The sequence below is a fragment of the Schistocerca gregaria genome, chromosome 3 (genome assembly GCF_023897955.1).
Source record: "Schistocerca gregaria isolate iqSchGreg1 chromosome 3, iqSchGreg1.2, whole genome shotgun sequence".
NCBI lineage: Eukaryota > Metazoa > Arthropoda > Insecta > Orthoptera > Acrididae > Schistocerca > Schistocerca gregaria.
In genome coordinates this window covers 559,165,315-559,190,365 of record NC_064922.1, presented here as the reverse complement: position 1 = coordinate 559,190,365, position 25,051 = coordinate 559,165,315, and the positions used below count along the sequence as shown (strand labels likewise).

General features: G+C 40.2%; 1 protein-coding gene across 2 annotated transcripts in view; it reads left to right on the top strand.

Moving 5' to 3' along the window:
- Positions 1-9,359: 9,359 nt before the first annotated feature.
- LOC126353910 (disks large-associated protein 5-like) overlaps positions 9,360-25,051 on the top strand; it is a 185,127-nt gene continuing 169,435 nt past the window's right edge. The window contains exon 1 of one of the 2 annotated variants that reach the window (XM_050003140.1): positions 9,360-10,125. In XM_050003140.1, the coding sequence (XP_049859097.1) occupies positions 9,954-10,125 (172 nt within the window). In that variant the 5' untranslated portion in view covers positions 9,360-9,953. The remainder of the gene's footprint in view (positions 10,126-25,051) is intronic. The other variant, XM_050003142.1, reaches the window with a different exon arrangement.

Below are 25,051 nucleotides of genomic sequence, written 5' to 3'. Positions count from 1 at the left end.
ACAGCAAAAGAATCAGGAAACCCCAGTCAAATAAATCATTATAAAAAGTATTGTAAAAGTTTGAGTAAGGAAATCAAACTTTCAAAAAGCATATATTTTAGATCCAAAATCAACCAATTGAGTAATAAATTAAAGCAATCTGGGATGTAATAAGGAGCGAGACTGGTATGAACAGTGCCACTAAACCAGTAGACATTGCACTAAACATTAATGACAATACTGTAAGCAACCAAGAGACTATTGCGAATGCATTCAGTGACTACTTCATAAGTGCTGCAGAGCTAATAGGTTGCAATGGATCCTTAGAATGTGCCATGGATCTACTGAAGCACAGTTTTCCCATTCCAGTGAGCAAGATAAGGACATCCCCCATAACCAGATATGAGATTAAAAAAACCATTGCCTCATTAAAATGTAAGGGTTCATCTGGTGTAGATAATATCTCCAGTAAGTTGCTAAAAAGCTGCTCTGACCAACTAAGCAAAGTATTAGCCCATATATTTAATGCCTCTACATACCAGGGTGTTTTCCCAAAAGGCATGAAACTTGCTATAGTGAAGCCTCTCCACAAAAAGGGAGAGACAATGCAAGCCTCAAACTATGCAATCTCGCTTCTGTCCACTTTTGCTAAAGTCCTTGAGAAACTATTGCACTCCAGAATTGTAAGGCACCTAGAAAACTTTGGCATCATAAGTGATAGACAGTTCGGTTTCCAGAAAAGTATGTCCACAACTGAGGCCATATTTTCTTTCACAAATGATATACTGGAATCCCAAGAATAATAAAATGAAGGCAGTTGGAATATTTTGTGATCTGTCCAAAGCCTTCGACTGTGTGGACCACAAAATACTCCTCAACAAAGCACGCCACTATGGGATCACTGGGGCACTGGGAAGCTGGCTAAAGTCCTACCTCCAAAACAGGAAGCAGAAGGTAATTCTCAATGGGAGCAATAAAGAGGGAGAGGTAGTAGAGTCAGACTGGAGCAGTGTACTCCATGGAGTACTCCAGGGATCCATCCTTGGTCTGTTGCTGTTTCTGATATACGTAAATGACCTACCTTTTTCATGCAATTACCCCCCCCCCCCCCCCCCCCCATGAAGCATGGACCTTGCCGTTGGTGGGGAGGCTTGCGTGCCTCAGCGATACAGATAGCCGTACCGTAGGTTCAACCACAACGGAGGGGTATCTGTTGAGAGGCCAGACAAACGTGTGGTTCCTGAAGGGGGGCAGCAGCCTTTTCAGTAGTTGCAGGAACAACAGTCTGGATGATTGACTGATCTGGCCTTGTAACAATAACCAAAACGGCCTTGCTGTGCTGGTACTGTGAACGGCTGAAAGCAAGGGGAAACTACGGCCATAATTTTTCCCGAGGGCATGCAGCTTTACTGTATGATTAAATGTTGATGGCGTCCTCTTGGGTAAAATATTCTGGGGTAAAACAGTCCCCCATTCAGATCTCCGGGCGGGGACTACTCAAGAGGATGTCGTTATCAGGAGAAAGAAAACTGGCATTCTACGGATCGGAGCGTGGAATGTCAGATCCCTTAATCGGACAGGAAGATTAGAAAATTTAAAAAGGGAAATGGATAGGTTAAAGTTAGATATAGTGGGAATTAGTGAAGTTCGGTGGCAGGAGGAACAAGACTTTTGGTCAGGTGACTACAGGGTTATAAACACAAAATCAAATAGGGGTAATGCAGGAGTAGGTTTTATAATGAATAAGAAAATAGGAATGCGGGTAAGCTACTACAAACAGCATAGTGAACGCATTATTGTGGCCAAGATAGATAAGAAGCCCACACCTACTACAGTTGTACAAGTTTATATGCCAACTAGCTCTGCAGATGATGAAGAAATTGATGAAATGTATGATGCGATAAAAGAAATTATTCAGGTAATGAAGGGAGACGAAAATTTAATAGTCATGGGTGACTGGAATTCGTCAGTAGGAAAAGGGAGAGAAGGAAACAAAGTAGGTGAATATGGATTGGGGGGAAGAAATGAAAGAGGAAGCCGTCTGGTAGAATTTTGCACAGAGCATAACTTAATCATAGCTAATACTTGATTCAAGAATCATAAAAGAAGGTTGTATACAAGAAAGAATCCTGGAGATACTAAAAGGTATCAGATAGATTACGCAATGGTAAGAGAGAGATTTAGGAATCAAATTTTAAATTGTAAGACATTTCCAGGGGCAGATGTGGACTCTGACCACAATCTATTGGCTATGAACTGTAGATTAAAACTGAAGAAACTACAAAAAGGTGCTAAATTAAGGAGATGGGACCTGGATAGACTGAAAGAACCAGAGGTTGTAGAGTGTTTCAGGGAGAGCATAAGGGAACAATTGACAGGAATGGGGGAAAGAAATACAGTAGAAGAAGAATGGGTAGCTTTGAGGGATGAAGTAGTGAAGGCAGCAGAGGATCAAGTAGGTAACAAGACGAGGGCTAGTAGAAATCCTTGGGTAACAGAAGAAATATTGAATTTAATTGATGAAAGGAGAAAATATAAAAACGCAGTAAACGAAGCAGGCAAAAAGGAATACAAACATCTCAAAAATGAGATCGACAGGAAGTGCAAAATGGCTAAGCAGGGATGGCTAGAGGACAAATGTAAGGATGTAGAGGCTTATCTCACTAGGGGTAAGATAGATACTGCATACAGGAAAATTAAAGAGACCTTCGGAGATAAGAGAACCACTTGTACGAACATCAAGAGCTCAGATGAAAACCCAGTTCTAAGCAAAGAAGGGAAAGCAGAAAGGTGGAAGGAGTATATAGAGGGTCTATACAAAGGTGATGTACTTGAGGACAATATTATGGAAATGGAAGAGGATGTAGATGAAGACGAAATGGGAGATACGATACTGCGTGAAGAGTTTGACACAGCACTGAAAGACCTGAGTCGAAACACAGCCCCGGGAGTAGACAACATTCCATTAGAACTACTGACGGCCTTGGGAGAGCCAGTGCTGACAAAACTCTACCATCTGGTGAGCAAGATGTATGAGACAGGTGAAATACCCTCAGACTTCAAGAAGAATATAATAATTCCAATCCCAAAGAAAGCAGGTGTTGACAGGTGTGAAAATTACCGAACTGTCAGTGTAATAAGTCACAGCTGCAAAATACTAATGCGAATTCTTTACAGACGAATGGAAAAACTAGTAGAATCCGAATCGGGGAAGATCAGTTTGTATTCCGTAGAAATGTTGGAACACGTGAGGCAATACTGACCCTACGGCTTATCTTAGAAGCTAGATTAAGGAAGGGCACACCTACGTTTCTAGCATTTGTAGACTTAGAGAAAGCTTTTGACAATGTTGACTGGAATACTCTCTTTGAAATTCTGAAGGTGGCAGGGGTAAAATACAGGGAGCGAAAGGCTATTTACAATTTGTACAGAAACCAGATGGCAGTTATAAGAGTCAAGGGGCATGAAAGGGAAGCAGTGGTTGGGAAGGGAGTGAGACAGGGTTGTAGGCTCTCCCCGATGTTATTCAATCTGTATATTGAGCAAGCAGTGAAGGAAACAAAAGAAAAGTTTGGAATAGGTATTAAAATCCATGGAGAAGAAATAAAAACTTCGAAGTTCGCTGATGACATTATAATTTTGTCAGAGACAGCAAAGGACTTGGAAGAGCAGTTGAACGGAATGGATAGTGTCTTGAAAGGAGGATATAAGATGAACATCAACAAAAGCAAAACGAGGATAATGGAATGTAGTCGAATTAAGTCGGGTGATGCTGAGGGAATTAGATTAGGAAATGAGACACTTAAAGTAGTAAAGGAGTTTTGCTATTTGGGAAGTAAAATAACTGATGATGGTCGAAGTAGAGAGGATATAAAATATAGAATGGCAATGGCAAGGAAAGCGTTTCTGAAGAAGAGAAATTTGTTAACATTGAATATATATTTATGTATCAGGAAGTCGTTTCTGAAAGTATTTGTATGGAGTGTAGCCATGTATGGAAGTGAAACATGGACGATAAATAGTTTGGACAAGAAGAGAATAGAAGCTTTCGAAATGTGGTGCTACAGAAGAATGCTGAAGATTAGATGGGTAGATCACGTAACTAATGAGGAAGTATTGAATAGGATTGGGTAGAAGAGAAGTTTGTGGCACAACTTGACCAGAAGAAGGGATTGGTTGGTAGGACATGTTCTGAGGCATCAAAGTTTCTCCAATTTAGTATTGGAGGGCAGCGTGGAGGGTAAAAATCGTAGAGGGAGACCAAGAGATGGTTACACTATGCAGATTCAGAAGGATGTAGGTTGCAGTGGGTACTGGGAGATGAAGAGGCTTGCACAGGATAGAGTAGCATGGAGAGCTGCATCAAACCAGTCTCAGGACTGAAGACCACAACAACAATAACAACATGCAAGTTCACCATGTTTGCTGGCGACACCAGCATTTTGATTAGTTACAAAGAGCTCTCTGATATAGAGGTTGATGCCAACAAATTACTTACAGTACTATTAACTTGGTTCCAAGTGAACTCGCTTACAGTAAACCTGAGCAAAACAAATTATATCCATTTCAACCTTGACCACAAACTTCCCCAGGAGATTACTGTTTTAAATAACAATAAGTGATAGAAAGGATACACTGCACCAAATTCTTAGGCCTCCACATAAACAGTAAGCTCAACTGGGACCACCATGTCCTCGAGACTGTAAAAAGGCTGTCCTCAGTAATTTTTGCCATTAGGACAATCCCACAATTTGGAGACATAAATGTCACAAAGTCCACATACTTTGCATACTTCCACTCCATTATGTGTTATGGCATCATCTTCTAGGGCAATTCACCCTCATCTATAAAAATCTTCCTCATGCAGAAAAAAGAAGTCCATATAATGTGCAGAATACCCCCGAGAATCTCCTGCTGTACGATCTTTAAAATACTTGGAATACTTTCCACAACCTGCTAGTATATTATTTCCCTAATGAGTTTCTTGGTTGACAATCCTGCCCACTATGAAACCAATGAAAGCTTCCATTATCACAATACAAGAAAGAAGGCTGACCTTCACTTTGAACTAAAAAGTTTAACTCGGGTACAGAAAGGAGTGCATTACTCCAGTGTCAAAATATTTAACTTATCACCGAGCTATAAAAAAGTCTACATAGCAACAGTGCATCATTCAAAAACAATCTAAAGACATATTTAATCGAGAAAATGTTTTACTCACTTGATGGACACTTCAACAGAGAAAAGTAGTTTTTGTATGTATTTATATTTACTGTTGTTTGTTTATGTTCTTTTTGTTCCTATTTGTAACCATGTACTTACTGTGACAAATAGGCTTTTGCAATGTGATAAACTTTGAATAATGTATTATTGCTACGACTTTATTTTAGTTCATTATTATTTTTGCAAATCTTATGTAATTTATGTCTAGTTCTGCTCTTGTCAACCAATTGATACCATGGTCTGTGAACATATATTATTCAAGTCGTTCTACATCCTAGTGTCATACGCATAACAGGATCTATGGAATTTGTAGATAAATAAATACAATGATATGTTCCAAACATACAAGCACATTCTCAGAAATTTCTTCCTCAGATTAAGACCTATGTTTGATACTAGCAGACTTCTCTTGGTCAGGAAAGCCTTATTCACCAGGGATAGTTTCCTTTTTATGCTCTCTTTGCTCTCTCTGTCAAGGCTTATTTTGCTGTCTAGGTAGCAGAATTCCTTAACTTCCCCTTAACTTTGCTGTTTCTTTGATTTACTCTAAATCCATATTCTGTACTCATTAGACTGCAATTCTTCTTCACTTTCACCGAGGATAGCAATGTTATCAGCGAATTGTATCATTGATAACCTTTCACTCTGACTTTTAATCCCACTCTTGAACCTTTCTTTTACATCCATCATTGCTTATTCAATGTATAAATTGACATTTGGGATGAAAGACTGTGTGGGGACATAGAACCACTGGCTCTACCCCCCACCCCCCAACAATATTGCTGCCATATTACAGCAAGAACAACTGTATCTATGCTACACTCACTGTGTACACACTGCAAGAATAAAAGTATTCATAGTAAGAGATGGGAGTGTGAGTGATTATTTATTGTCTTAAATACAACACCTGCTCCCCACTACCTACAACTACATGCCTGTCTTACACCTTTTTAATCCGAGCACTTTGTTCTTTGTCTTCCACTCTTATTGTTCCTTCTTGATTCTTGTACATATTACCCACTTTTCCCTATAACTTACCCCTATTTTTCTCAGAATCTCGAACATCTTGATGCAAATGCAACTCACACACATGACTGCAGTCTCAGCCAACTGAACCACACTGTGAGCAGCAGCACTAGTGCATGATGGAAGTGACAACTGGGTGGAGGGAGGAGGAGACTGGAGCAGATAGGGGGAGGCATAGTATGGTGGGGGTGGCAGGCAGCGAAATGCTGCAGGTTAGACTGAGGGCAGGGGAGAGGTGTAGGGGGGGGGGGGGGGGGGGAGTAGTGGAAAAGGAGAGAATTAAGACTGGGTGTGGTGGCAGAATGACGGCTGTGTAGTGCTAGAATGGGAAGAGATTGGATGGATGAGGACAGTCACTAACAAAGGTTGACACCAGGAGGGTTATGGGAATGTAGGATGTATTGCAGGGAAAGTTCCCACCTGTGCAGTTCAGAATAGGTGATCTTGGTGGAAAGGATCCATATGGCACAGGCTGTGAAGCAATCATTGAAATGAAGGCTGTCATGTTTGGGAGTGTTTTCAGCAACAGGGCGGTCCACTTGATTCTCGGCCACAGTTTCTTGGTGGCCATTCATGCAGACAGACAGCTTGTTGGTTGTCATGCCTACATAAAATACAGCACAGTGCTTGCTGCTTAGCTTGTAGACCACATGACTAGTTTCACAGGTAGCCCTGCCTATGGTGATATAGGTGATGTTAGTGACCGGACTGTAGTAAGTGGTGGTGGGAGGACTTATGTGACAGGTCATGCATCTAGGTCTATTACAGGGTATGAGCCATGAGGTGAGGGTTTGGGAGCAGGAGTTGTGTAAGGATGGACGAGTATATTGTGTAAGTTCAGTGTACAATGGAATACCACTGTGGGAGGGTTGGGAAGGATAGTGGGCAGGACATTTCTCCTGCTCCAGTCCTGCGTGGTACTAATTGCCGCACCCGTCATGCACTGGAGCTGCTGCTCATAGTGTGGTTTCAGTTGCCTGAGACTGTAGTCGTGTGTGTGAGTTGTGAAGCTATAATTGTGAGAGTCTTTTTATTGTGCCTATCTGCGACCCAGCATCTCTGCTACATGGTAACTAGAAACTTTCCTTCTCATAATATCCATTCTCTCCTTTGCATTTAACAGTGGACTTCCCATTGAACTCTTAATGATACTGCTCTTGCTTTTAATTTCACAAAAGGTTGTTTTGACTTTCCTGTATGCTGATAACACCCTTCCGACAGTCGTTTCTTTTTCAATATCTTCACATTTTTCATGCAGCCATTTTGCCTTAGCTTCTCTGCACTTCCTATTTATTTATTTATTCTGTAGCACCACATTTCAAAAGCTTTTATTCTTTTCTTGTTTAAGCTATTTATCGTCCACGTTTCACTTCCACACATGGCCACACTCCATAAAAATAAAGAGAGCGAATGGCTATTTACAATTTGTATAGAAAGCAGATGGCTGTTATAAGAGTTGAGGGGTATGAAAGGGAAGCAGTGGTTGGGAAGGGAGTGAGACAGGGTTGTAGCCTCTCCCCGATGTTATTTAATCTGTATATTGAGCAAGCAGTAAAGGAAACAAAAGAAAAATTTGGAGTAGGTATTAAAATCCATGGAGAAGACATAAAAACTTTGAGGTTCGCCGATGACATTGTAATTCTTTCAGAGACAGCAAAGGACTTGGAAGCAGTTGAACGGAATGGACAGTGTCTTGAAAGGAGGGTATAAGATGAACATCAACAAAAGCAAAACAAGGATAGTGGAATGTAGTCGAATTAAGTCGGGTGATGCTGAGGGAATTAGATTAGGAAATGAAACACTTAAAGTAGTAAAGGAGTTTTGCTATTTGGGGAGCAAAATAACTGATGATGGTCGAAGTAAAGAGGGCATAAAATGTAGACTGGCAATGCCAAGGAAAGCATTTCTTAAGAAGAGAAATTTGTTAACATCGAGTATTGATTTAAGTGTCAGTAAGTCGTTTCTGAAAGTATTTGTATGGAATGTAGCCATGTATGGAAGTGAAACGTGGACGATAAATAGCTTAGACAAGAAGAGAATAGAAGCTTTTGAAATGTGGTGCTACAGAAGAATGCTGAAGATTAGATGGGTAGATCACGTAACTAATGAGGAGGTATTGAACAGAACTGGGGAGAAGAGGAGCTTGTGGTACAACTTGACTAGAGGAAGGGTTGGTAGGGCATGTTTTGGGGCATCAAGGGATCACCAATTTAGTATTGGAGGGCAGCGTGGAAGGTAAAAATCGTAGAGGGAGACCAAGAGACAAATACACTAAACAGATTCAGATGGATGTAGGTTGCAGTAGGTACTGGGAGATGAAGAAGCTTGCACAGGATAGAGTAGCATGGAGAGCTGCATCAAACCAGTCTCAGGACTGAAGACCACAACAACAACAACTCATTATAAATTCAGCTGCTACCTGCTTTGCAATTTTGGAAACTGTTACTGCCTTATCTTTATTTGAAAGAGAGATCCTACCAGTTTCATAGTCATTAGGCAACACAAGAACATTGTGCCGGTATTGTGAACTATGTTCTATTTATGCATTTTTATTCCGAGTAGTGTTTTGTTTTATCAGATGATTGTGGTATTTTGAATGTTTACTGGCATTTGCGTGTATTGTGCTTAAATTGTAAATTATGTATTGACAAAGACAACCCACTCCTGGGAGAGAGTGCTTTATACGGGGTGGTCCACTGATTGTGACCGGGCCAAATATCTCATGAAATAAGTGTCAAACGGAAGAACTGCAAAGAACAAAACTTGTCTAGCTTGAAGGGGGAAACGAGAATGCGCTACGGTTGGCCCGCTAGGTGGCGCTGCCATAGATCAAAGGGATATCAACTGCGTTTTTTAAAAATAGGATCCCCTATTTTTTTATTACATATTCGTGTAGTACGTGAAGAAATGCGAATGTTTCAGTTTGACCACTTTTTTCTCTTTGTGATAGATGGCGCTGTAATAGTCACAAATGTATAAATATGTGGTATTACGTAACATTAAGCCACTGCGGACCGTATTTGCTACGTGATACATTACTCGTGTTAAAATGGACCGTTTACCAATTGCGGAATATACCAGTTATGAAAGAATAACCGTTTGGGCTACCTCTATATTTGACGTCCAGGGGGAATCGACCTTAAATCGATCATTTTACTTCCACGGGATGAATCAATTAAATTAATATTCAAGATTCTGGAGTATACCCGGACTTACACCTTACATCTGTCGATGAGATTATATCGAAGATAACTTTCTATGTATTTCCTACCATGAAATGCTCATTACAGTCGCAATTTTCACTTGATAGCCCGTACGCACGTACTCTCGATAATGAGCGTAGGCATGACACTGAGTCAAATGCTTTTTAAGAAATCGTGACTGGGATACGAATAAATTGGTCACGAAAGAGTCTAAAATACAGAGGAAACAAATCAAAGAATTAAGACTGAATGTCTGACCATTGTAGACATCATATTAAAAATAAATTTCAGTGTTCAGTCATTTTGTGCACAAATTTATTTGTAGTTAAATGCGACGCGACCTGGAAACAGACTGCTGTTTGCGTTAAGCAAAATCGGAGGTAACTTTGTTGTCGATATTTTACAGTTGGTACTCTATACCATACGAGTGAAGATGTTATCCATGGCTGAAAATATAAAGGGCGCGAAAGTTTAGATAGGAAGTCGTTTTTGAGGTTTGACATAGTGCTCTGTATTTCGAAGATGAGTAATAAATTCAGAATTGAACAGAAACAGCCCAAGATAACAAGTGTAAAACTTAGACGTGAACTTACAGCAGCGCTTATGCAGACGGAGCGTAAAAACAAACGGGATAATATTTTTAATAAGCAGAGACTGGCTGGTAGTGAAGAAGAAATACAATCGACGGAAAGGCGTAAGTATGTTCCGGTTTTCTTGTGTTTAACAGTCGACGAAATTTCAAACCATTTTTTGCATGCAGTTGCTCATTACGTATGTACAGAAACGGTGATGAGTGCAGTAATAGTGAACATTACCTAAATGTTAGAAATATAAGTAGGCCTAACTTGTGAATGCAATAAATCCTTTTTTTCTGTTTCAAGAGGATTTTGGTAGTTGATAAGATATAATACACTTTCCTAACCATAGCTAACTTATGACGTATTTTAGTCCTTCATAAAAATCGTCACAAATAATTGCCGCTGTGCATGATTTTAGCCTTGCCTCCATAACACAATATACCGTAACACTGATTGTGTTCCGCTTAGCCGTGTCTCAATTAAAATCATATATTTTTTTTTCTTAACTGGTCTAGTATTTTGCTGCCGAATTTGAAATCAATAATCCTGCCCAAGTAGGCAGTAAATTGGTCATTTGTTTCTTACAGTGCCAGTGTATTTGATTGAATTGTTAACAAACAAATGAGTACTCCCATTATCACCCAGTGCCATATGAGGCTTTGGGAAAATTGGCTAACTCTTTCACTGGGGTTTTTGTTCATCTTGTCCCATCTTGATAAGAGATATTTTGCCCAAAATTGTACCCCTGTTTTCCAAAGTAGTATCTGTGTTAGCACCAAACTTAAGAAAAGGGAAAAAACAAATATGCTGTTCCAAATTTTGTCCAAGTGTATTGTTGCCCTGAGGATGATCATAAATGCTGAGTTACTTCTGTCCTATGAGGTAGGCCATTAGTGAAGAGACAATGTCAACAATGTACTTAGTTCCATTCCAGCCATGTACCAAGTGAGGTGGCCACTCCACCCTTTATGCAATCGACTTGTAGTCAAGAGGACCAGTGTTTATTCCCTGTCCACCCTGACTTGTCGCTAAGGGGACAGTTAGTATGATTCCTTTGATTAGGCCTTGGCTGACTTCCTGCCCTAATCTCACCTTATCCTATGTTGTTAATGTTTTATGTGTATGTGTGAATCACCTAATCCTTGCACCACAAATATTGCAGCAATGGAAGCTACTGCTGCTATGCAGTTTTCACAGAATGGGTTGTAAGTCAGGGGCTCGTGTAGTTAGCAATAAACAGATTGTATTAACACTTAGAAAGCGTATTTTCTGTCCAAACATCCACTTTTTCAAATGGAACAATGCCATTTGACAGTAACAAAAAAAAAGTGGGTTAAATTAGAATGTCTTTGGTGCTTGTTATAGGATTCTATTGAGTTGTTTGGTGTATCGTAATTTGAAAAGTTACTAAACGGATACTTGTACAATACCTGGGTCAATCCAAATGAAGTGGTCCAATAAAAATTAAGTTGGTAGCTTGACCATTTTATATATTTCAATTTTTTATATGTGATAGCCTATAATTGAAAAGTTCAAAACTTTTTTTTCCCACCTTCACTGAATGGCAGCCATTTTTGTTTGTAAGCGCGCGACTGTTTCAGTTTAGAGACGTTAGCAAAAATATGAATATCTCAGCATTGTGTTAAGTTACAACATTGCAAGTGACATGACTGTTTTTACAAAAGTGTCCTCTACAACATTGACTATTACACAACATACTCTAAATTAAAAAATGACCTCAAAGTTTTGTATCCAAATTTTTCAGAAATTCACTATTTACTCCCAAAAATAAACAAACAAGGAGTGATTTATGAGAGTAGAATTTTTTCCTGTAGTTACACATCATACACTACTAGCCTCATATAGTGCAAGAACACTTACAAATGTTTCCTTAATTTTCGAGATTTTTGTGGAGTTTGGTGTTCGTTATCTCAGGTGGCACAGAATATAAAAATGACTTTTTTTGCACAGTTTTTACACCTACATGATAGCAATGCACTGTAAAAGTTTCAACATTGATATCTGACTGTGAACAAAGATATGAATTTTAGACAATGAGGAGATAATTCACATTACTCTACAACTGATCTTATGGCTTTTGCCTAATCATGTGTGATATTGGCAGGATATAAAAAATTATTTTCGAACTAAGGTACTGAATTATATACAGAAAGTGGAATCATCACTGAAATTAACATTTATATTCTTTTGGCTTAGGCTACTTAAAAGAAATATTTTCAATTAACATCCTTTGAGACAGGAGACTGTTCCTAAACCTGGTGGTGAATGTTAAGGACACTTATTTCTTCAGACAGCATCTGTGATATAGAAAAAGATATCCCAGTAGCTATGGTAAGTTAAAGCACTGGAAGTTTCCTGAAAACATTTGTCAATGGTATCCAAACTTTGTCATTAGTAGATTTCTTGAATGATGTTCTTGGGCCAGTAGGGTGATAAAAACATGCATAAAAGCATCATTGTTTTCCAAACTTATTCTTTCAACCTCTGCAAGCCACCACTGTCCGTCATACACACATACCACTATGTCATTCAATGTTAAAGACAGAGGTGTAATTTTACTGCCACAATGATCCTCGTAAATTTCAGTATCTGATGTTATATAGCATCGAACTAAGATTTTTGCAATACCAAGCAGTTTGTGGAAATGTCTTGTCCTTGTATTGCTATATAGTTTTCAAATCTGATTTGAAGAGTTGTTTTCATATGCAGGACCACTTCTTCTTTCTTGGTCAGAAAATAGGTAATCCCTTTTAATATTATCCTTTCAAAAGACATATGTCCTGTACTGTGAGAATTTGGTCTGTGGTTGGTCTTTGTAGGCTGGCTTTACTTACTGCGTGTTTTGTTGGACCTACCCCATCACATGCATTTTTACAATAGCAAGATGCAAAAAAGTGCCATTCAGTCTCCAACCCAAAGTCTACTTTGTGGTTGCATAGATTTGAAAAATTCTTTTTGTTCTTATACTGACTACTACTTCCATCTGGAAAGTACATCAGCTTCTCAACCTTGGGATTTTTTTTTAATGTAATTTATCACATACTTTTGTAACACATGTACAATCAAAGTGCTGTGCTCCAATAGGTCACTTGGAATGCAAAATGAACTGCAAACTTCGTCTTACTAATTTTTAAATTAGAGAATAAATGGATCATCTGTTGCCAGGTCATTGACCCAGTGGTACTCTTGTATTGCATCCTGAATCACATGTGTAAAATTTTCGGCAAAATCAGCTGGCACCTTGTATTCAGTTTCATGATGTTGTGCTTTTTTGTCCTTCAAAAACTATAGATATATAGTGGTGACATTGAGTTTTTGTAAGTTATCAATTACAGATTCCAAGTACTCGTCCTGAGATTTAACCACTGTTATCACATCTGCCCTGTCAGTTGCGACCCACTGTTTGAAGGTAATACCGTATGGCAGTTCCTCTTCATACTCGTTAAACAATTCAACAATGGTTTCCATGTTAGGACATTCATTACACAAACTCATCATGCAGTCATAACTGTTAGTGTCACAGACCATTAAATCTAGTAACTGTTCGTAGTTAAGATCGCTGAGTTTTGCAGCCGCAATCATCAGTTTGACATTTTGACGACATTAACACACACACACATATGGAGTGTGTTCCTGAGGATCCAGCCAAAATACACCACTTAGGGCGGAGGTCACAAAATTCTGACTCTCCAATTTTGCATTCAGGATGAGAATTTTTGAAAGCTACATAATTTAAATTTGACAGCACTAGTTGTTTCTGGTTTACTTTAATTTCATCTCTAACAACTCTTAAGCTTTCTTTGCAACCTGGGCACAGTCTACTGTTTTGGAAATACGGAAGCGTCCGATCCCGCCCGTCTGCTTTGACCCATGACGTCACAAATGCGGCGGTAACGACCATAAACCACGATTCCAATATGGCGCATATAAAGTCGTTACGTACACATTATGAGGACTAAAATACATCGAAAAACAAACATACACACGTTCCACAAAAAGCCTAATGACACTAACGGGGCAAGCGCGGGAAATAGGAGTTTTTTGGGTGGGGACAAACTAAATATAAACAAATTTTGGCACCCACCCCCATACAAAACCACGCAAAATGATGAAAAAAAAAACAGACATCACAAAACTCCCCAAATACCACTAAACACAATATCATCTGGAATCTGACACTTCCGTTGACCTATATAGCTCAACAGCAGCTCCCGATCCCATAAATTAGGACCTAACACTTCCCGTGACCTATATAGCTCAAAAACATCTCCCGATACCAAAACCAACATTCACAGCCCCACATTGGGATCGAACACTTCCCTTGACCTGTTATCCTTACAACATCTCCACATACAGCCGTCCCTGGTCCGAGACACCGGAACTTTAAGAAAGCCTCATTTCTTCACAGCATACTGAACATTTGACAACTTCATCCAAACATCCGAATAGTTGAAGAAATTTTATTAGAGACAATGCACTGTCCTCCATAATAGCCGACAATCGAAAACTGTTGACCCTGTCAGTCATATCCATACCTACCAAAGACATAAAAAAAAAAGCAATTTAGCAAAGTTCACACACGACGCCACACTCGCGAACTAAACACCACCAGAGAGCACCACCGATCGCATCAAAACGACACCCACAAACACGCCACTCTCACAAACTAAATTCTGCACCGTCGCGAAGTCACACACTGCAATAGCCTTAAGTTATGGGTCAAAGCCGACTGGTGGGTTCGGACGCTTCGGTTGACCCACTGTTTTCATCATCTTCAAAAAATTGCTGGATCTTTTTAATTGTTTCTTAACTTGTACCTACTTCATTCTTCTTTCCTAAAACTGGAAGGATGCCTTGCTCTTTCACCAATTTTTGGTTTAGTTTAACCAAACAATGAGAAATGTTGAATTCATTAACTATTTTTTTCTCTTGACCATGAGTCTGGGAGCAAACTTAAAAGTTTTAACTTTTTCCTCTTTAGATGTCACTGAACATTTAATTTTTAATTTCTCTATTAAGCTCAAAGATTCAGTGTCAAATGTTGCTGGTGGTAGGTTTTCTTCTTCTTTAGAAATTATGTTGGTATCTTTATAATTAAAGCACAATTCCAAGTGTCTTCTAATTTTGTCTGAAATTTGTTGTTCATTATTTTCAATAACTGTTCATTATTTTCAATAGCTGCCTTTATTTTTTTGCTTCTTAATCTTATTATTTTCGAAGCAGGAGATACATCTAACTTAGAACAAGAAAAATCCAATATGCTATCAACTTTCTCATTAGGAATATACATGTCATTAACAAGGTTACATGATTCTGGTTCTGGATTCACAACATATATTTTTGAGTAAAAATTTGGGCACAGGGAATTTCCAGGAATCACTTTGTTTCATTTGGGAATCTGTTTCACTCTCGCATAACAAGGACAAATGTTTAAGTTTTATTTCCCTCAAACATTTTGTAATAGGCTTTTTATGAACTTTAAGTGGGTCACAGCACTTTCTTCCAAAAATATCGTTGTACTTGAGAACATATTACTTCTCATGATACTCTCACACTGATGTTACAGAAGAACTTACTCGAAATTTAAACAAAGTTTGTATAACTTCATCAAAGTCATTGACATTTTTCAAGTTTCTTGAAACTGAACCGTAAACTGTTTTGTGACACACTTCGCTTGCTATCTGTCCAACAGAGCACTGTTCATCCATGTTATTACACTCCAGTTACTCTCTGAAAATTAATTACAAATTACACACAGAACAAACCATGTAACACATTCTACACTCTCAATGAAGTATGTACATCCACTCTAACAGAGATTTCAGAACAGACTGACAACAATGCCACACCCAGCAATAATGTACTTCTTTATTGACAATAAACCTAAACGTAAATGGGCATTTTTATTACCATAGAGCAAAAGCAAAAGCTCCTCTTGTTTAATTTTTCATTACTAAAAATAAATAAATGAATATTGGTTGATAGTGTTAACTAAATATATGTCGCAATTAAATTTTGTTACAGTGAAACAATAAAACATATAAATAGTCAACAGCCATAAGATCAGTTGTAGAGTAATGTGAATTACCTCCTCATTTTCAAAAGTTCATATCTCTGTTCACAGTCAGATATCAATGTTGAAATTTTTACAGTACATTGCTATCGTATAGGTGTAAAAACTGTGCAAAAATCATATTTTTATATTCAGTCCCACCTGAGATAACTAACATCAAACTAAAAAAAAATGGAAAATTTTTAAATTTCAAAAATTAATAAAAAAATTAAGGGAATATTTGTAAGCGTTCATGCTCTATATGAGGCTAGTAGTGTATAATATCTAACTATAGGGAAAAAAATACTCTCATAAATCACTCCTTGTTTGTTATTTTTGGGCCTAAAAAAGTGGATTTTTGGAAAATTTTGATACCCAACTGGGAGGTCATTTTTATTGGTTATTTTTTAATTTAGTGTATTTTGTTTAATAGACAATGTTGTAGAGGACACTTCTCTAAAGAACAATTGTGTCAATTGCAATGTTGTAACTTACCCAGTGCAAAGATATTCAAATTTTCGCTAATGTCTCCAGACTGAAAAATCGTTGTGCGCTTACAAAGAAAAATAGCCACCATCCAGTAAAGGTGCAAGATACGGATTGACGCACCTTTGGCAGCACGCACTGAAGACCAACTTAAGTTCCTTTAGTAGTTATGTGGATTCTGACCACTAAAGAGACAACTGACCATCGCAAGTTGTATTCAAAATTAACTCTGACAGTGGTAATACATGATTCTAGTCCATTATGGAATGGCTGATGCACACATGCTTGCATTTCATGGATGTGACAGAGCAGACTGCAGTAATAGGTCAATCCGTAGGTGTAGTTGGTACATTATTGTAGACATTGTCTTTCAGCTTTCCCCACAGGAAAAAAAAGGCCACATACATCAAATCTTGTCGGTGAGATGACCAAGGTGCATGTCATCTGCGTCCAATGCAATGATTTTGAGAGTCTTTGAAAACATGCTGTAGCACTTCATGTGCTATAAGCTGAACAACCATCCTGTTGGTACCATAGGTTCCTCCTAGTCTGCAGAAGAATATCCTCTAGCAAGGTGGTCTGTTAAGAGGCTACGATACTTGAATATGAAGACAGTAACTGTTCTTGAAAGAACAGAATACTGTTGATGACCGTGCAGCTTTTCCCTGGAATAAATGACTGAAACCCTTAGCTGCCGATATACCTCGATGTGGACAGCTGAAAATGTGTGCCCCGAGCGGGACTCGAACCAGAGATCTCCTGCTTACATGGCAGACGCTCTATCCATCCATGGTGTGGTACCTTCATAGTTTCAGATGTTATTGAATTTAACATATGTTAAAATTCAGGAGTAAGAAAGAAACAAGCATTTTTTTTTGTCTTCTCAATATATATATATATATATATATATATATATATATATATATATATATATATATAAAAAACAAAGATTCCAAGACTTACCAAGCGGGAAAGCGCCGGCAGACAGGCACATGAACAAAACACACACACAGAATTACGAGCTTTCGCCACTGGCAGTTGCTTCGTCAGGAAAGAGGGAAGGAGAGGGAAAAATGAAAGGATGTGGGTTTTAAGGGAGAGGGTAAGGAGTCATTCCAATCCCGGGAGCGGAAAGACTTCCCTTAGGGGAAAAAAAGGACAGATGTACACTCGTGCGTGTGCGCGCGCGCGTGCGCGCGCACACACACACACACACACACACACACACACACACACACACACATCCATCCGCACATACACACACACAAGCAGACATATTTAAAGGCAAAGAGTAAGGGCAGAGATGTCAGTAGAGGCGGAAGTACAGAGGCAAAGAAGTTGTTGAAAGACAGGTGAGGTATGAGCGGCGGCAACTTGAAATTAGCGAAGGTTGAGGCCTGGCGGAAATCGAAAAGAGAGGATATACTGAAGGGCGAGTTCCCATCTCCGGAGTTCGGATAGGTTGGTGTTGGTGGGAAGTATCCAGATAACTCGGACGGTGTAACACTGTGCCAAGATGTGCTGGCCGTGCATCAAGGCATGTTTAGCCACAGGGTGATCCTCATTACCAACAAACACTGTCTGCCTGTGTCCATTCATGCGAATGGACAGTTTGTTGCTGGTCATTCCCACATAGAAAGCGTCACAGTGTAGGCAGGTCAGTTGGTAAATCACGTGGGTGCTTTCGCACGTGGCTCTCCCTTTGATCGTGTACACCTTCCGGGTTACAGGACTGGAGTAGGTGGTGGTGGGAGGGTGCATAGGACAGGTTTTACACCGGGGGCGGTTGCAAGGGTAGGAGCCAGAGGGTAGGGAAGGTGGTTTGGGGATTTCATAGCGATGAACCAAGAGGTTACGAAGGTTAGGTGGACGGCGGAAAGACACTCTTGGTGGAGTGGGGAGGATTTCGTGAAGGATTGATCTCATTTCGGGGCAGGATTTTAGGAAGTCGTATCCCTGCTGGAGAGCCACATTCAAGGTCTGATCCAGTCCCGGGAAGTATTCTGTCACAAGTGGGGCACTTTTGGGGTTCTTCTGTGAGAGGTTCTGGGTTTGAGGGGATGAGGAAGTGGCTCTGGTTATCTGCTTCTGTACCAGGTTGGGAGGGTAGTTGTGGGATGCGAAAGCTGTTTTCAGGTTGTTGGTGTAATGGTCGAGGGATTCAGGACTGGAGCAAATTCGTTTGCCACGAAGGCCTAGGCTGTAGGTAAGGGACCGTTTGATATGGAATGGGTGGCAGCTGTCATAATGGAGGTACTGTTGCTTGTTGGTGGGTTTTATGTGGACGGGTGTGTGCAGCTGGCCATTGGACAGATGGAGGTCAACGTCTAGGAAAGTGGCATGGGATTTGGAGTAGGACCAGGTGAATCTGATGGAACCAAAGGAGTTGAGGTTGGAGAGGAAATTCTGGAGTTGTTCTGTCAGAGACGGCAAAGGACTTGGAAGAGCAGTTGAACAGAATGGACAGTGTCTTGAAAGGAGGATATAAGATGAACATCAACAAAAGCAAAACGAGGATAATGGAATGTAGTCAAATTAAATCAGGTGATGCTGAGGGAATTAGATTAGGAAATGAGGCACTTAAAGTAGTAAAGGAGTTTTGCTATTTGGGGAGCAAAATAACTGATGATGGTCGAAGTAGAGAGGATATAAAATGTAGACTGGCAATGGCAAGGAAAGCATTTCTGAAGAAGAGAAAGTTGTTAACATCGAATATAGATTTATGTATCAGGATGTCGTTTCTGAAAGTATTTGTATGGAGTGTAGCCATGTATGGAAGTGAAACATGGACGATAAATAGTTTGGACAAGAAGAGAATAGAAGCTTTCGAAATGTGGTGCTACAGAAGAATGCTGAAGATTAGATGGGTAGATCACGTAACTAATGAGGAAGTATTGAATAGGATTGGGTAGAAGAGAAGTTTGTGGCACAACTTGACCAGAAGAAGGGATTGGTTGGTAGGACATGTTTTGAGGCATCAAGGGATCACAAATTTAGCATTGGAGGGCAGCATGGAGGGTAAAAATCGTAGAGGGAGACCAAGAGATGAATACGCTATGCAGATTCAGAAGGATGTAGGTTGCAGTAGGTACTGGGAGATGAAGAAGCTTGCACAGGATAGAGTAGCATGGAGAGCTGCATCAAACCAGTTTCAGGACTGAAGACAACAACAATGACCCGGTTTCAATTTTTACTGGAGTGACATATTTTCAAAACAAGACCACAAGTGTTGCAGTTAAGTGATGGCACAGGATGTGACTCAGCATGTGCTTTGCTAGCAATGTGCAAAATTCTTCTACTGCAAACAGGGGCAGAGAAGATCAACATTATTTCTGCTGGTGCTCCTAGCCATTTTCAAAATTGTTACTAGCTGTTTGAATTGAGTAAGTTGCTTGTGCCAACTGACTGAGTATACAGTGCTACTGGTCACAGGAAGCGGCCTTGTGATGGTGTAAGAAGCCTGCTGAAGCACCCTGCTGCAAAACTTAATCTTTCCAGACCGAATACAGCTGTGATTCAAAGATTTTGAGAGTTGTGAAATCTTACACATCCACAGCCCTCATTCTTTCCTACAAAGAGGAAATTGAAGAATTCCTTGAGCAGACGAAAGAAGATTGGTCCAAACTACTCCTGTAAAATGAATGAAGACTACACATTTTTGGACTCAGTGTTGGGCGAACTCATATTGGATGCACTCTAAAGAGAAAGAAAGAAAGAAGAAATTTTGTTCGTTTGGCCAACACCTCGGAAACAGCAGGATAATATTCAGATTCACAACCTGAGAAGGGGCGTGTTTGTGGCACATGTTTATGAATGCAACTGGTGGATTGCAGAGATTAGACACCAGTTATGAGTTAAGCAAAATTGTAGTGAACCTTACGCTTCCACATGAACCAGCTGCTGGATATAGGTTTCCAGCTGAAGGACAGCTACATTGCCATCAGTGCTCACTTCCTGTTCACAATGTTTGGAAGATTGTGTGTGTTCCAGTTCATATTGGTTCAACAGAAAGGTTTCGCTCTTTATGAAAGGAAGATACCAAAGCAGTGGAACACATTTTTAGTTCATTGGCAGACTACTTTCAGTACAAAACAGAGTGCTCAGAAATTGAATAAATAAAAACATTTAAGTTTTTTGGACCTTTCACATTTTGTAACAGTTTAAAATGCTTGAAAACTGAGTCCCTTGCTCATCTTTCGAAACTAAAATTATGTTTAAGAAGACTAGGCTTTGAGTTTTTTTGAGCCTGTTATGTGATAATGTAGTAATAAAACAGGTTTCATGTATGGCAGAAATTTCAATTGTTTATAAAACCTGTTTAACCTAAAAGTGGAAGCTCTTGTTTTCGGGGAATGTAGAACTATACAACAGGAGGAAAAAGTCAAAGTTATATAGATTGGTGTTTAAAAGTTCAGAATGTTATAGTAAAAGAACTTTAACAGATAAGTCCAAATGCAGTATTTCTTTGTAATCATATAGCTATTATCTTCCAAATAAAAAAAATATAAAAAAGCAACTTAATATCAAGCACTGTTTCAGAGATATAGCATTTTAAAATTCTTTTCCAAAATTCGCATCTTCAAAATGGTGTGCACAGTGTCATCCTTGGAAGGCTGTATCTAAGAGCAAAATTTTTTTTCGAGAAAACGAAAAAAATATGTTTCTAACGTAGTCCTTCGTTTTAACATGTTCTAAATTCTATAACATCCAAGACTGTGAAGGCAAGAATTTTTCCTAGCCTGCCTGAATTGATATGGACTATGCCTTTTTATAAAATGCTAATGTAGGGGCACTACCATTTGGGATACGAAAAGTCAGTTTTGGTGCAATATTTCAGAGCGCACAAGTTCCAGCCAGGTGTGGGCCTGTTTACAGTGAGTTACGCTCACCAGCAGTTGCAAAGTAAGATAGATGCCGGAAAAATTACATGCAGCAGTTTGCATGATGCAAGTCACAGGCAGAAAGGGCCCATTGGCCAAACTAAGTGTTGTGAGTACGCGACACAGAGTGGTGCGTTTAGTAAAACAAAGGCGCACAGCCACACATAAATAGGTGCCGGTTCACTAACAAAGCATTAAAGTTTGGCTGCTCTCCTGGACAGCGGCAGGTGTCACACCACCGGCTGCACACAGCAGGAGATGGGGTGCCAGCATTCCAGTCTCCGTGGGCACTAATGACCACTGCAGTTGTGCGCCCTAAAACCACAAACCTCTGAGGCTGGCGTGTGGTCCGTAGCCAGCCAGCGGTGGGCCATTCCACTTCTTGCTACCAGGGGCAGTCGTCTTGGCTCCCAACATGCACCGGAGACATTCAGGGCGAGGGCTGCACATTCAGCTGCCAGATCGCGGGCACTTGTTGCTGCGACCCAAGCCACACTGGCGGGGATGCACAGTGCAGGCCATCTTGCAGTTGTCAGTGGGTGGTGCTTAGGGAGTGCAGGGCAAAGGCTGCTGAGTTGGCTGCCAGCGCAGCCCTGACGTCGTCATACAAGGCTGACACATTAGCAGAGCGCTTGGTGGGTCACTAAGGTGGTGTCCTCAGAATTGCGGGACCCATTGACACTGACTGAGGGGAACGTGGCGCTGTAGTTGGAAACAATAAATCACTTGGAAAGTTAAGACGAGTGTTTATACAGTGCCTTCTACTTCTTCCCGCTACATTTGGTGTTTCTGTTACATTTGGTGACAGAAGTTGCTACTAAGTTTGCTGTCAGAATAGTGGACGTCGTCTGTACAGTATGACATTTGAGTCACGGCCTGCATTGCAGTCAAAAGATGTGGTGAGTTTTGACCAGTTTTCTTTTGGGTATTGCATGTTTTCTTTCTTTTTGTGTTTTTGATATTTTTTATTTTTATTTTGCTGACATTTGATAACTTTTGTATTGGTTTATGATGATACGGAGCTGTAGGAAGTCGGGTTGTTCTTGTACTTAAATGTTTTGTTTCAGGGTTAATTGGGAACGAAAGCAACACAATGGTAGAATCAGGGTCACGAGGTGTGTCTGAACCAGAAGCAGTATTTATTTTGTTGGGAAAGGTAGCACAGTTAACAGCGGACAAAGCGCAGTTGAGGAGTGAATTAACATCTAGAAGTGAGCGGGAAACTGCATCGCATCAGTCGTTGTTGCCTAGGATGCCGTAGCAGGAGATTGATCTAGCTGGAGCGAGTTTGATTATTCCATTTTCTGGCAAGGCATCTGAGGATGTATGTTTGTTTGTGGAGGACTTGGAAACTTCAGCTGTGATGGATGGTTGGTCAGATGAATAGTTCTTACATGTAGTCAAGATTAAATTAACGGGTCAAGCGAAGGCATGTGTAAGGTGTTCTGAGGCCTTAAGGAAGGCAGGACAGGTTAAGTAGTTGAAGGAGGGGCCTTTTACAAAAGTACAAGAAACAGAATAGTGCTCGGTACTTTAGGGATAGGTTGAGTAAAATGATGAAGAGACAGGGGGTGTCGGGAGAGAAATGTGTGGACAGAATAAGAGAAATTAACGAGTACACTTAAAAGTTGTCAGAGCAATGAAGTGAATAGTGTTCTGTTGCAGGAGGCTGGGCAAAGGGCACTACATGTATTGTTCAGGAGGTTACCGAGGCATGTATCACAGAAAGTGCATGAAGGGACTCTGAAAGATTTGTATTCGGCCATGCAGCTGGCAATCCATTGTGAGGAAATAGGTGTGGCAACAGAGGTACTTGATAGACAGATACATGTTTACAGCAGGTATAAAATGTTCTAAGTGTGGTCGTATGGGACATGTGCAGAGCCAATGTATCCAGTCACAGAGGAATAAAGGAAGGGGTGGAAATCAGGAGTGTGGAGGATGGAGAAGAGTTAGTAGAGGTGGACAGCCATTAAACGGCAGAGGGCCCACCTAAGGGAGCTCCCGTTAAATTTCAAAGCTAGAAATACGCATGGAGAGGTGGAACGTTCAGTGGTAGGATTCATAGGAACTAAAAAGTTTGATTTTGTTGTACACAGGGGCACAAGTGTCAGTGGCTACTAAGAGTTTAATGGGACGAAGGAAGTCGGGCCCACCACATTTTAGGTTGCGTGGAGTGGGGCATAAGGAGGTCACACCCTTGGGGTCAATGACAGTTGACTTTCACATAGGGAAGGTCCGATTTGATGAATGCATCGAGGTAGTACCGTGGGTAAGACAGGGCTATGACGTGATCCTGGGAGTAGATTTCTTGCTTCAACATCATGCCAAAATTGACCTTGGACAATAAACTGCGGAACTTGGTGGGATATTATTCCATCTAGGGGAAACTGGTGTCGATGCAGAGCTGTCGTGAGGGGCATTCAACGCAATGAAGAAACCAATTGAACAGCGTACATTAGCATTAAGGCTGTCTGTGTGTGTGTGTGTGTGTGTGTGTGTGTGTGTGTGTGTGTGTGTGTGTGTGTGTGTGTAGTGACACTGGGAAGTCACTTTGGGTAAGTGTAAAGTCAAATCTACCTGTGGGTATGGTATGGATTATTGAACCATTGGAGGATAATTGATTTTTGGATCCATTGGGTTGTTTTGTGAAACGCAGCATTGTACACGTACAAGAGGGGATAGTTTTAGCACTGCAGACTCGAATTTGAGAAAAGGAGTTTGTTGCGAATTTGGATGTACCACATAACGAAGATTGGTGTTAGAAAGATAGGCGTAGCGATCAACCTCTAACTGCCGATAGAACTGCATTGTGTAGCAAAGTTAAGCATGTGAAAGGAGGAGAAAAAGAGCTCATGAAAGAATTGTTGTGGGAATTTAAGGATTTTTTTTTCTGCAAGGGCCATTGCCAGCAACTCCATTAATTCAACATAGGATACCAACAGGAAGTGAAGTACCTGTTTACCATAAACCATACAGAATACTGAGGTATTTGCAGCCGATTGTGGAGGATTTCATTGATCAGCAACTTGCGGACAGTATTATAGAGCATAGTAATAGTTGCTTGGCAGCGGGCATTGTCATTGTGCCTAATAAAATCTATGGATAGAGCTAAGAAATACAGGTTCTGTTGTGACTGCCGATACCTCAATAATAAGACAGTAATGGATGCATACCCCATTCCAAACACATTGGAGACTTTGAATGACTTAGGACAGTGCCAGTACTTTTCTGCGATGGATTTGACAAGTGGTTATCATCAGTTAGAGGTGGCGGGTTTTTGTGTTTCCAGATTTTGAATAGGAGTTTAACTGGCATACGGTGCATTGAATCAAGCATTAGGGTATGTTCTTAGTCAGGAAATTGATGGGAAAAAACATCCTGTAGCCTATACGTCTAGGCAGTTGAATACAGCAGAGAGGAATTAATCAACAGAGAGGGAGATGGTTAGCGTAATCTATGGAATCACATATTATAAATGTTATTTATATGGGAGAAGATTTTGGGTAGTGACAGATCATGCTGCGTTGAAGTGGTTGTTGGGGTTGAAGGATCCATCTACTAGACTTGCTAGAAGGGTTTTTAGGCTTAGTAAATTAGACT